The sequence below is a fragment of the Octodon degus genome, unplaced genomic scaffold, assembly GCF_000260255.1.
Source record: "Octodon degus isolate 3935 unplaced genomic scaffold, OctDeg1.0 scaffold00028, whole genome shotgun sequence".
Classification (NCBI taxonomy): Eukaryota; Metazoa; Chordata; class Mammalia; order Rodentia; family Octodontidae; genus Octodon; species Octodon degus.
In genome coordinates, this window is record NW_004524604.1 from 18,504,953 (window position 1) to 18,519,259 (window position 14,307).

Here is a 14,307-nt window from a genome sequence, read left to right on the forward strand (position 1 = left end):
TTTCATGGTATCTGTTCTTCTTTTCAGGTTTTATGTACTCTTTCAGGTTCTTACATCACTTCTCTACATAACAAACCAAATGGAGTGTCAGGTATCTAACTCAACTTCTGCAAAGTAGAATAACCAATTAGAAACTGATAGTTTCTCTAACTCATTTTTATTTACTAAAGCAGTCCTGAAAACATTTCCTCAAGAAGACTGAAAGTCCAGAACTTGTCTTAACTGAGAAAGCTAGGAGCAGGAGCCTGATCTTTACATTAAAGGAGTGGGTTAAACAAACCCAAAGAATGTTTAAATTATTTATGCTGGTCTCTGAGCGACTCAGCAGCGGGCCTATCCTGAGAGGCTGCGGTAAAGCCTCCAAAGAAGATTCGAGAGCTTGGTAGCTTTGATTGAAAGCCCAGCGAGTGGCAACTTTGAACCCAGAGTCATGAGCGACAGCGGCAAGCACAACTACAGCGAGCGGGAATCCCGTTCTGCTTTCAGAAGTGGAAGTGCTCACGGGTCAGGGAAATCTGCAAGGCATACATACCTCTGCAGGGTCTGGCTCCAAGGAAGATTCCAGGCATTCCAGATCAAAGTCCAGGTCCAGATCTGAATGTAGGTCTAGATCCAGAAGTTCTCGAAGGCATTATACAAGATCACAGTCTCAATCTCGTTCTCATAGACATTCCCACAGCAGGTTTTATAGTCGAGATTATCGCAGATGCCACAGCAATTCTCCCATGTCTACTGGAAGGCGTCATGTTGGGAATCGGGCGAATCCTGACCCAAACCGTTGTCTTGGAGTGTTTGGGTTGAGTTAGTACACCACAGAAAAAGATTTAAGAGAAGTATTCTCTAAATATGGCCCAACTGCCGATGTGTCTATAGTGTATGACCAGCAGTCTAGGCGTTCGAGGGGATTTGCCTTGTGTATTTTGAAAATGTAGACGATGCCAAGGAGGCTAAAGAATGTGCCAATGGAATGGAACTTGATGGCGTAGAATCAGAGTGGATTTCTCTGTAACAAAAAGACCACATGCCCCAACACCAGAATTTACATGGGGAGACTTACCTATGCGAGTTTTTGCCGCCGGGATTACTATGACAGAGGATACGACCGTGGCTATGATGATCAGGATACTACGGCAGGTCATACAGAGGAGGTGGTGGAGGAGGAGGTAGATGGAGAGCTGCTCAGGATAGAGATCAGATTCACAGAGATCAGAAGGCGGTCACCTTCTCCTATTACAGTCGTGGAGGATACAGACCCCATTCCAGATCTCGATCCTACTCACCTTGTCGCTATTAAAGCATGAAGATGAAGACTTTCTGAAAGCTGCCATCCAGCTGGGATGTTGTTTGTGGACAGTATTTTTATTGTCTGTTTAAAAAGTGAACAGTGCCTAGTGAAGTTAGGTGACTTTTACACCTTTTATGATGACTACTTTTGGTGGAGTTGAAATGCTATTTTCATTCTGCATGTGTGTAGTATGGTGCTTTGTTCAAAGTTGTGTTTTCAGAGAAGTATGTTTTGCATGTATTTTTTTACAGTCTTAAATTTTGACTGCTGAGAAGTTTCTATTGTATAAAAACTTCATTTAAAAGGTTATTCTACTGGCCTGGGGAGATAGCTCAGTAGAATAAGTGCTTGCCTGGCAAGCACAAGGGCCTGAGTTCAATCCCTGGTTCTGCAAAAAAAAAAAAAAAAGAACAAAAGGTTATTCTACTGAATCCAGGGTAATCTGAAGATTGAAGCCTGTGTGTAAAAATGCTACCAAATGGCAAAAAGCAACAATAAAGTTTGAATTTTATTCTTCTAACATTGAAAAAAATGAATTATCTACTCCCCCTGCCCCCGCAACAATGACATACCATAGAAAGAGCTGGTACCATTCTGGGGAGTGGGACACCTTTTCCCAGGCTTTCCTCTACTTGAAGAGAAGCATACATGTCTCCAGTTGCAACCTGTAATGCACTGCACTTCTCTGAGTGCCTATACTGCATTCTTGAGTGCGTCTTAAATTTCTGTCTAGCAAATCTTTCCAATGCCTCTCACTAATACATGCTGAGAATTATTTTTCCACAACAGGAGTCAGCAAACCTGCTATAAAAGGATAGATTAAGTTCCTTATTTCAGCTTGAGGAACCACTCGGATGCAGCCCAGTCACAGCACAGGTGCCATCATGAGGACTTCTAGGAAGATGGTGGAGTGGTAAGCAGCACTCTGAGCCTCTCTTGAGATTTTCTGTCCAGACACTGGAATATAGCAAGAGAGGGAAGAGAAGAGGGTGAGAAGTGGGACCCTGAACCCAGGAAAGATCTGAAGTGAGAAGTGAAGCCCACAGGGAGAGCTATGAGAGAAACCAGCACAGAAGGTGTAGTTGGGGTACCTTATCTTCTCCCTGAAGCGGGACTCATTGCGTGGGAGGAATTCAAACCTGCAGACACACAGTGAATGCCGGAAACCCCAGAAGCATCCACAGAGAGACAGCAATGGACACGGAGGACTGCACTGGTTGGTGGTGAGTGCTGAGGAATTGGACTCCAGCAGGAGAGTGCAGCTGCACAGGAGCCATCTCGGAGAGGGGATAACTGAGCTCAGAATTGAGAACAACTGGTTGGTGTACTTAGTGGTTCCCACTGAGTTCAAGCCCACAGAAGGAGTGCAGATGCGTGCAGCCTCACAGCCAGTAACCAGATAGAACTTCAGGGGATATGAAGGTGCAGGCTCGATGAGATTATCCACTACCCTGCCACAAAGCTACTGCTAGCTTGCTGGGATAAATCAACATGGATCTGGACTCTGTCACCCTTTTGTCTACTAGTGACAGCAGAGACAAACTTAGAAGTGGACCTAGGTATTAGGGAAACGATACCTTGCACAAAACATTTTTTTTAAAAAAAGTTAATACTTAGGAATCAATCTAAAGAAGAAAATAAAAGAACTTTACATTGAAAACTATAGTATTCTGTAAAAGGAGATCAAAGAGGCTATCAGAAAATGGTACGATATTCCCTGTACTTGTATAGGAAGACCTAATATAGTAAAAATGACTACACCTCCAAACTGTTATACAGACTTAATGCAATCTAAATCAAAATACCAATAGCATAACTCACAGAATTAGAGAAAACAATCCTAAAATTTATTTGGCACCAAAAGAGACCTAGAATATCAAAGGCAATTCCGAATAACAAAAGCAAGATAGGGGGCGTCACAATCCCCAATTTGACATGAGACTACAAAGCTACTATGTACTGTCAAAATACCACAATACTGGTAAACCCTTCCCTACCATAAAAAGAACAGATTCAAGGAGTAATGTAATGCAGAAACAACTCCAAACATATTCAAATACCTTATATTTGACAAAGAGACTAAACACTTTCACTGGAAGAAAGTATAATAAATAATGCTGGGAAAACTGGTTCTCCATCTGCCAAAGATTAAACCTATCTCTCACTATGCACTAAAACAAAACCAAAATAGATTAAAGACCTAAATATAGGAGACAATGAAAATGCCCGACACCCGAGGAATGAATGAAAAAGTAGTGCTGTTTTTACACAACAGAGCATTACTCTGCTATATAGAAAAATAAACTCAAAGAGTGGATGCAACTTGAAGCTACACTCATAAGAAAATCAACCAGACCCACATGTGTAAATACCGTATTGTCTTCCCAGGGTAAGAACTCAAAAGAAGAAATCAAATTTGAAAGGTATAGCACAGTTAAATGGAAACAGAGAACTTCAGGATTCAACAACAGAGGGAGAGAAAGGAGAAAAGTTAGGAAATATGGTGGGGGCAAAACCATACATTTATGTAAACAAGATGGTTAAGGCAATGGTCCTAAGAATTTCCATCAGGTTTTTGAAAATACCAGTAAAATTCTCACCCTGACTAAGTCTATATGCTCGTATCTGTGAACTAAGCAACTACACTGAGGAGAGCAATGTGTAATAATAAAGCCATGCTTGAAAAAAATAAAGACCTAAAGCATCATATTGCCACAATAGATGCTTACCCATATGTACAGCAGCATAATTTCTTTTGGCTAAATCTTGGAAACAGCCCAGATGCCCATCAATAGATGAATGGATAAGGAAGATATGGTTTTTATGTACAATAGGATACTACTCTGACATGAAGTAGGACAAACTGGAGTCATTTTCAAGTAAATGGATGCACCTAGAGACAATACTTCTAATTGAAATAAATTTGACATAAATGTTTAAGTGTCATATTATTTCTCCTATATGAGAAACCCACAGGATAAATAAGGACCTACATGGATGATAGGTATTGGAAAATAAAAAGCAAGTGTTCAAATTGGAAGGGGAACAGGAAAGGGCAGAAGGGCAAGCAGGGAGTAAGGATAAAAACATTAAAAAGAATGGAAGGAAAACAATATAAACAAACTTTTGTAAAGGAAGAAGGGAGGAAGGATTAAAGGGAAGGAAGGGAAATGGGAAAAAACAAACAAGATATAATATGCATAGGAATAAGTTCTGTATAATGAATGTGATAATTATGTATATCAAAAGTGTACCAATAAAAATGCTTTTTTAAAAGGGCTGGCAAGACTTTCCTTTTTAAAGTCTTAAATAATATTTAATCTTAAATTTGTGTATCTGAAGTTCACCAATTAAAAAAAATACAGACTGGCAGAGTGGATCAAGATGCAAGATTCAATATTCAGCATACAAGAAACATTTAATTCAAAAAGAAATGCATAGACTGAAAGTCAAAGGATGGAAAACAATACCCTATGGGATAGGAACCCAAAAAAAGCAAGGCAGCTATTCTATTTGGAGACAAAGTGAACTTCACCCCAAGACTAAGAGACAAAGAAGCTCACTACATCCTTATAAAGGAACAATCCAAGCAGAAGACATAACAATTATATATACGTAAAATATCAGTGCATCCAACTATATAAAACAAGTATTAATGGAAATGAAAAACCAAATAAGCAATAATACAGTTGTATTGGGAGATCTCAATATTCCACAAATAAGACAGATCAACTACACACACAAACAAACAAAAATCAACAATGAAATATTAGAACTGACCCAAACTTTTGAACTAATGGGCTTAGCTGATGTCTACATATACATAGTGTTCCACCCCACAACATCAGAATACACATTTTTCTTAGTTGTACATGAGACAGTCTCCAAAATAGGCCACGTACTAGCACACAGAACATGCTTAAGTTGGGCCAGCCAGATAGCTCAGTGGACTAAAGCACCTGCTTAGGCAAAGCACAGTGGCTGGAGTTTGATCCCCAGTGTGCCGTGGCAGCCCCTACCCCAGGGCTTGCTGAGCCAGCAACTGAGACTGGGCATGGTGGCTCATGCCTATAATCCCAGAGTTTGGGAGGCTGAAAACAGGAGGATCACTACGAGTCTGTTCTATGTAGTGAGACCCTGTAAACCCTGTACTAAATATATGAGAGAAAAAAAACATAAGTAAATGCAAAGGAATTGAAATTATACCATCAATGTTATCAGATCATAGTGCAATGAAAGTGGAAACTGATAGCTAAAGAAACCATAACATTATAAACACATGGAAATTAAATAAATAGCTTTCTGAAGGACCAATGGGTCACAGATGAAATTAAAGAAGAAATTAGACAGTTTCTTCAGTTAAACAACAATGCCAATACAACATTGCAGAGTTTATGGGACACAATGAAAACTGTCCTATCAGGGAAATTTGTAGCAGTGAATACTTATATTAGGAAAACAGAGCAAGCTCAAATAAACAACTTATTATTGAGCCTCAGCCTTCTAGAAAAGCAAGAGCAGGCCAAGCCCAAAGCTCACGCAAGGGGGAAAATTATAAAAATCAGAGCAGAAATTAAAGCAATAGAGACTAAGAAGATTTTGCAAGAGAAACCACCAACAGAGTGAAGAGTAAACCCAGTGTGGGAAAAAAAATTGCCAGCTGTTCTTTAGACAAAAGACCACTATCTAGAATATATATATATATATATATATATATATATATATATATATATCTCAGACCCCTGAAATTTGAAGACCCAATACAAAAATGGGCATCTGAAATGAAAAGATACTTCTCAGATGAAGAAATAGAAATGGCAAATAAGTATATGAAAAATGTATAATAGGTATTGTGAAACAGGAAGAAAATGTTCAAATGTTCAAAGCATGGGATAGAAAGGTAAAAAACTGGGAAAAGAAGGAAAAATTGGGGGAAAAAAGCTTTGTAAATGAGGAGGGGAGGAGTTAAAGGGAAGATAAAGGAATGGGAATCAAGTTATGTCACGTACAGGTACAAATTCTCTATGATTAATGTGATCACCATGTATACCTAAAATGTACCAATAAAATCTGACTTTAAAAAATTGTCTCTTAAAGATATTTTTAAAGTACATAATTAGTGCATAAAATGTTTCCTAACTTCTGCATGGCATAACTGAAGTGTCTATTTCAAAATGTAAGAAGGGGAAAGACAGTGAAAATATGGAATTACCAAATGAAAGAGAAACACTGAAATGGAAAATCCTTCTAAGTATATCATCCCAAAACACAGTATAATTACAATGAAGAATGCTAACAAATTAATGTCCAGATGAGAAATTCAGTCCAACACTATCCCTGATTATTTTATTTTCTCATCACTGAGACTAAATACCCAACACCCAAAGTTCAAGGAAGAAAGGTTTTTTAGCTCACAGGTTATAGAAGTTCCAGTCCATAATCAGCTGACTCCAAGGCAGGGTGGTGTGGCAGATGGCCATTACAGGAGAGAAATTGTTTGTGGCGAGTAGACGCCAGCAAAGGGAGCAACGGTTCAGCAGCTTTCTTCTGTCCCACTTCCACTCTATCCAGGGTACTGGCACTAGGGCAGTGCCAAAAGACTCAGTGGACTGACTTAGCAATCACACATCTTTAATCCTAGCATCACATTCTAAATTCAGCCACCTGTGAAAAAGCCCCACCTATGACAGCATGAGGCTTTGGGCAGGACTAGACACAAACTGTAACACTATTAGTATTTTCTTAGTGTAATTCTAAATAATTAGACCTAATTAGGCTCTCTAGAGCCTATAACCTCAGACTACTTTATATTTCATAAGTGTCTTTTCTAAAGAAAATAATAGTCTAAAGCAGTAGTAATGAACCTATGGCATGTTTGCCACAAGTGGCTGATCTCATCCAAAGCTCTGAAAGTTTGGCATAGGGTCAGCCAAATAGCTCAGCAGATTAAAGCGCCTGCAAGCAGGTTCAGGAGCCGGGGGTTCAATCCCTGGGCCTGCTGTGCCGGACCTTCCCCTGGGTCACGCTGAGATGGCAATTGAGACTGGGCGTGGTGGTGCGCACCTGTAATCTTAGCTCTTGGGAGGCTGTGAACAGACGGATCACTACGAGTCTGATCTAGTAGTAAGATCCTGAACACCCTGTAAACCCTTCCCTAAAATACAAAATAAATAAATAAAAGTTCAGCATCAGTGATCTAAACAGTAAAAAAGTTCTGCTTATCAAGAAGAGATAGAGTATTAATAATGAGATCAAGGACAGTCCCAATTTTATCACTTTTCATGAAGGACCATCAATGATTACTAGTTGGGTATGTGTATCTCTCAACCAATTAACAAAAACATCTATTTACATTTACAAAAAGTGTTAATCTGAATGAAATGAAATCTGAACACAATTCTAAATGAACAAATATATTGGTCTTCAGTGGGGTGGTGTAGAAGGTTTCTATTCACTTTTGAAACAAAGTATAATACATCAGATTTCAGGGCTAAAGGTTAAAATTGTGTTTGCCAGAATTTACTTCCCTGTATGCTTCTAGTTGAGGCACAGTACAAGAGACAATTTAGTGTTGAGATATAGAGCAGAAGTAAAGTAGCAACTATTGTTTTATGTAGGCGATTTGGTAAACTTGCACTTTTTGTAACACATCTGCTGGTTCACTTTGATGACTTGGGCAGCATCTGTTCCACCTTTCCTTGGATCCTCTGCTTCTCTGATTCCAGGGCCAGCTGTGTTTTTAGCAGCACACTTCGAAAGACAAGCAGCAATGGGCAACAGGATACCGCATCATGGGGCTGGAGACGGTAAGTGCCATGGGCCCCAATCCATCATGCTGTTGCTCTCTTCTACACCTGCCTTTTGTTCTCACCCGCTTTCCCTATGCACTTTGAGCTCCAACATTAGATGGAAAAGTAATATCTTTGCAGACTGCTTACCAACTTCAACAACTATGTAATACAACACTACAACTATAAATACAACACTACATGCACACACACACATGCACCTGCAAATATCCTGAAAGCTCTGCTTCTGATTCAACTCTGATATGATTGCTTTTTACTGCCAAGCAGATTTCCACTGTAGGAATGTACAATTTACTTATCCATTCACTATTTAATGTACATTTAGTTGTTTTCAGTATGGGACCATGAATAAAGCTTTTATGAACATTTATATATAAATCTTTATGAGGGACTTCAAAATGCAAGTATTTATAAATCTAAGAGGAAACAGCCGAGTTAAAAGTGATTGCCACTGGAAATAGAAAGGCATACAAAGGGAGTCTGATAATGTTTTGCATTTTGTTTGCTATAAGTTTAAAAATACCAATTAGTTTTACATTGTCAATGGATTTTATAGTATGTGAATTATATCTCAACTTTTAAAGATGTATAACACAATGGACACACAATGTCAATTTATAATCTAATGTCAAGTTTTATTCATCTTTTTTCTTACAATATACTGTCATTCAAAATATACCTGAAAGGTAACTCATGCATATTATAGGCACTCTATAAATATTTTAATAGTTAGGTTTTTTTTTAGAATGACTAAAAATCCTGATGTAAAATCCCAATCAGGAAATGCATAATTCCAGTGTAGACAAAATATATAACTTTACAATAAACATTTTTATAAGAATTTTCCCAAAAGAGGGAACACTAAAAATCTGGAAATTAAAAAAATAAAATTAAAAAGCAAGACAAAACATAATATTAACATATTTAGACAATGATCCCTGGACTGGTGGTACTTATAGACCAAGGGCTACCTGCACCCTGTGGCCTTAAGACCATCTGACATTCAGTTAAGAAGATAATTTTATACCAAATTCCTTCTTAACTAGAAATGTTGCAAGAATATATAATAGTGAAAATTTTAGCTATATCCCTTAGATGAATACAGAAAAAAAATTAAATGGATATTTTATTCTCAAATTAAAAAAAAATGCTTTTCATTTTAAGTAGTGAGGATGATCCTCAAATAAGCATGAAATCACTTTTATAGAAGTTACATTAATTTCTGTGGAAAATACTTCGGGAGATAAGCTCAAGAACCTTAATTCCAATATAAATATAAATAAAAACAAATCCTTCCTAAGGGGTCTGTCAGTGTTTTCCAAGACCAAAACAGACTGTGATCACACATCATACAGAAGCATATTCTATTTCATAATTACATATATTCATTCCAACTTGGAAAACTTAATAGTGCTATTTAGAAAAGTAAAACTTTGAAAAGCAACGAAATGCCTAGAGAAGTAACTATGCAGACTCAGAAACAAATATTCTATAGCTATAAAATAAAAATCTACTGACTATATTTTTCAAAAACTATGTAATTTTATAAAATTTAAATACATGGAGTACACCAACATATGGAAATATACATGTATATAAAATACTGTTAAGTGAAAAAAATTTAAAGTATAAAATGATTATAACAATGTAAAAGTAAATATATTACAATAACAAAAAACAAAGTGAATTTACACTGAGAGACAGATTCAAATATTCATTAGACTTCCCCGTTGTTGCTGAAGGATATAACAAAACGAGAAAGAAAAAATAGACTATGATTTTAAATAAAACTATACTCCTGAATAATAAATACTAATATATGAACTCCTAAACTCCTAAAACATTTTAAAAACCATGACTTCTATGTTTCAACTGTATTCTATGGTCAGAAGATGAGCCCACATTTGCTGTTTTTCATTTTAAAAAACTTGCTAAATAATGTGTACAATTATAACTGCTCCTCTTTAACATAAAAGAAAAACATTTTAAAGCACTGTTCAATTAAGAAAACAAAGCATCATGCCAACAAAAAAACCCTATCTACTTAACCTATTTTGTAAAAAGTCATTGACAAGTTTTAAAAAACTAATTCTATATACATATATTACATTTTTATGATATAAATATTTTAAAGAATGGCTTTTACATAATTATTTATATATATTATTGGTTTAACTGCAAGTTATGTAAATAAAGTCTTTCAGATTTGATATTGAAAATTATTTTCTCTAAGATTTAGAAAATGGTTAATTTCTTGGGTAAAACATAGCATATTTGGAAGTCCGAAAGCCAAGCAAATCTCTTATTTCATTTCGGAACTTTGATAAATCTTGGCGCAGTTCATTTAGATTTTCCACAGTTGCCTGATCCGTGCTTTGCATCTTCTGTCTCATGGAGGTCAAGTAACGATGCACTAGGCAGCACATCACTTTTTGGTAGTTTTCATCTCTCTTCTGCTTCAAATTTCTCCATTCCTTCAGAACAAGTAACAGGAAGATACTAAGGATATACAAAGATGATGCATGTGTATATCCCCCACTTCTCCAGTGCTGAGGATGAAGCCTAGGGCTCTATGCATGCTAGGCAAGCACTCTCCCAGTAAGCTACATCCCTGTCACAGATACAATATTTAAGTGAGGCAGATTTTTAAAATATTCATAGACACAAACACATTTTTTAATGCTTATTGGACAATCGTTTTGCCACAAATGTGACTGAAAATAACATTTAACACTTGTTTTAGATAGCCAACAAATTTGTTTTATTCATTTTCCTTTTAGCTTATCTTCATGTTTAAAAAACTAGTCTTAGGACTCTTTACTCTATAGCAATGTTTAACTAACTATGACCTATAGGGCAATATGACCCACTTTTTATTTTTTGTAATAGCCTGCTAACTAAGGCTGCTTTTTACAAATGAACATCTGCAATAAATTTTACGGCAGGCTACCCTCTAATTTGAAGGCCTAATTAAGCAAAACTTTATCTATAAAACAAGAAATTCTTTTCTTTCGACCTGTACACTTGTGTTATAAAGATTTTGATACAATTACTATATTTTGTGTTTTCAATGTGATCAATAAGAGTTGAAAACTAAAATTTTTCTTCTTTTTATTATTATCATTGCTCACTCTGTATCTCTACTTTCTCCCAGACTGCAAAGTGTGCAATATTTACTCTCTGGCCTTTTTACAGGAAGTCTGGATTGAATTTCTTGTTTTATGGATAAGCAACATACACTGAATTACTGATATACTGAATACTTTTCAAGAATAATAATTACAAAAGAGCAGATTCAAGTTGGTACGGCTGCATTTAGATGTCCTTCCTGAGCTTCATGCAGTCATAGGAGGGGCTTTTTCAGAGGTGTCTGGTTCTAGAGTTTGTGATGCTAGGGTAAGTTCATGGTGCAAAGCCAGGATCAAGGGCACCAGGACCAGAAGGGCTGCAAGGTCAATCAACATTTTGGCCCTAGCCTTTCAAGGTCAGTGAAGACTCAGGACACAGAAGAACCTATACTGTAACATCATGTAACTCAGTTGTGTCCCAAATTTTCTGATCAAGGAGATTATGGGGTCACAGAGGAATGTGATCGATGATGTAGAGTGTGCCTAAGGAGAGTCACATGGAGAGAAAACATTCTCTCAGGCTTTCACAGAGAGCAAATTGATCAAGCAATGGCTGTGACTCATCCACATGGCTGACACTGAAAAAGGATCTACAAAGTGTGCTACAGGGTTTCAGGATAAATTCTGAGGGGACTTGACTGACCTTATCAGATACCAAAGTTACATTTCTTGTTATATAGGTCTTGCTCTATCTTGGTCTTAACCATCCAGCAGAAAAGTGTAAAAACGAGGTATAATGGGTGAAGCTATGTTGGTATACTGGGCTGTAAAGGGCTCAGGTCAACAACTTCTGACATTGCTAGTCCTGCGGATGACTCACTACTATTATGGACTACTAGACTATATTGGAATATTTTGTGGAATTCAAGCACCTACAATATTTAAATGACAATGGAATACCCTTCTCTGGCAAAACTAAACAAAAAAAGGGGATACAAAGGAATGACCATTTTGTATCTGTATATTCAAAATAATTAGGATATACAGCTACATTCTCTTAATTGAATAAGAGTATTTGTTCTAATAGTGTTTGTGGATGGGATGTCATGTCTGCATCTTGTACAATAAATAACCAGAGACAACAATGTGCAATGTATTTATTATTGAAACTGTCCTACTGATTGGTTTTGAAACTGTCTCAATGCTATTTGTTTCTCAATAAAATTATTAAAAAAAAAAAGGGCACCAGGATTAAGCGTGTGGGTGCTACATGCCCTAAGTGGCCTAGATAAGATGTACAGGATAGAAAGGGCTGTGGCTGTCCCTTGTTGCTCTGCTACCTTCTGCTTGCCATGAACTGTTTCTCCTCTGTGATGCCTGTCTGTTGTGCCACCCTGCCTCGGTGCCAGCCAATTATGGACTGAAATGTCTACAACCTGTGAGTTAAATAAACATTTCTTCTCTTAACTAATGGGTGTGGGTATTTTGTCTAGGATTAAGAAAAGTAACCAAGATACAGTTTATCTTTTTTTAATTAAAAAAATTTTTTTTTGGAAACAGGGTCTTGCTGTGTAGTTCAGGCTAGCCTTGAATTGACTATGTAATCCAGGTCAGCTTGGAACTTGTACTGATCTGCCTGCTTCACTTTCCCACATGCTGAGATTATAGACATGTACCATCATGCCCAGCTAAAGTAGTTATATATCTACAGTGAAAGAATAGGTATTCTGAAATATCTTACATGTTTTCAAACTATTAGATTTAATAAACTGTGGAAATTTAAAAAATAACAAGTTTTAGTACTCTCACTGTCAAATATTTGTTGAATCCTTCCTTTATGTCAAATACTACGCCATGCATTAGGGATACAACAGTGAAAAAACATATCATAGCCCTTAAGGAATTTGCATATTTATGCTTTAAGAAACATCTAAAATTAGTTATTAAAACTTTTATATTGTGACTGAAACTTCTACTTTCTTACCTTTAAACTATTTTGCCTTTTGACCTTGCCTTTTGAAGTGTGAGAGCAAATCCACTTACTGAGGCTACTAATCATATAGCAAATAGTCTTTGGTGAAGGAATGATGTTGAAAGGTGGGGGTAACGTACATTTGTCATCAAAGTAGCTAAGCCACAGCTTTGCACGAGCAAATTTCCATTCTTTGTCTTCATGATTCTATAAAAGGCAAATGAAAGCAATACAGAATATGAACATGCATGCATGTGATGCACATACACACACGCATACACATGTGCAGATGGGCCAGAGAGGATGGACAGGAGCAGATACTGTCCATCTACAAGGTATGACTACAAGGTATGACTACTTTCATACCTTGTAGATAAAAATTTGCTCATTATTTGCCACAATTATAAATTACACTTTGGAAATTTTAATTTTTTAAATTTAATTTTTTGAGTATTTTTATTAATTCTTAAAAACTTCAATTATTTTACCTACTGCATATATCTAATATGGAATGTAAAAGTTTAAGACAAAAGGTACTTACTGCTATTAACTGAAAGCTTTTATGAAGCATTGCTACCAGCAGCTTCGTAAGCACAATGACAACTACAACATTGTATGTACCAACAATGACAGCTCCAACAAACGACTGCAATTCTTCTCCATAGCTAAATCTTGTGACAAAGATTGCCACATGTGCCAAGGAGAAAATATACCAGAACAGAGCAAAGCAAGTACCAATGAACCTGTAAAGATAATTATATTTCTGTTTAAAAGGAAGATAATAGCAAAATGAATACACCAAAATTATATAAATGAAACATTAATAATCCTTGCACAATACTTACAAAGACAAAAATGTTTCCAAAATATGTAAATGCCTTATTTTAAACAAGGTTAACAATAAACAATAATTTCAAAACATAATTAATCCTTTGCTACCTTCTAGTCTCAATATAACAGCCTATAGGATCTAGATTTTGTCCCTCCTTTCTCAAAATCTTCATATGATTTTTTTAATTTTAATTTTTTAATAGATTGCAAATTGAAAATAAATTATTTACAAACATAAATGAATATAACAATAAAAACTGTCCAAAATAAAAATGAAGAATTTACAGAAAGATCAGTCATAATAGTTCACTGTGTCAAAACCAAGAAACTTATATTCATATA

General features: G+C 36.3%; 1 protein-coding gene and 1 pseudogene across 3 annotated transcripts in view; one reads left to right on the top strand and one right to left on the bottom strand.

Moving 5' to 3' along the window:
* The first annotated feature begins 430 nt into the window (after positions 1-430).
* On the top strand, positions 431-1,848 carry LOC101575010 (annotated as a pseudogene).
* Positions 1,849-8,708: 6,860 nt separating this feature from the next.
* Trpc1 (transient receptor potential cation channel subfamily C member 1) overlaps positions 8,709-14,307 on the bottom strand; it is a 97,822-nt gene continuing 92,223 nt past the window's right edge. For 2 of the 3 annotated variants that reach the window (XM_004629214.1, XM_004629213.1), the window contains 3 exons: positions 13,676-13,877; positions 13,147-13,341; positions 8,709-10,568 (listed from right to left, as the gene is read on the bottom strand). In XM_004629214.1, the coding sequence (XP_004629271.1) occupies positions 10,341-10,568; positions 13,147-13,341; positions 13,676-13,877 (625 nt within the window). In that variant the 3' untranslated portion in view covers positions 8,709-10,340. The remainder of the gene's footprint in view (positions 10,569-13,146; positions 13,342-13,675; positions 13,878-14,307) is intronic. The other variant, XM_004629216.3, reaches the window with a different exon arrangement.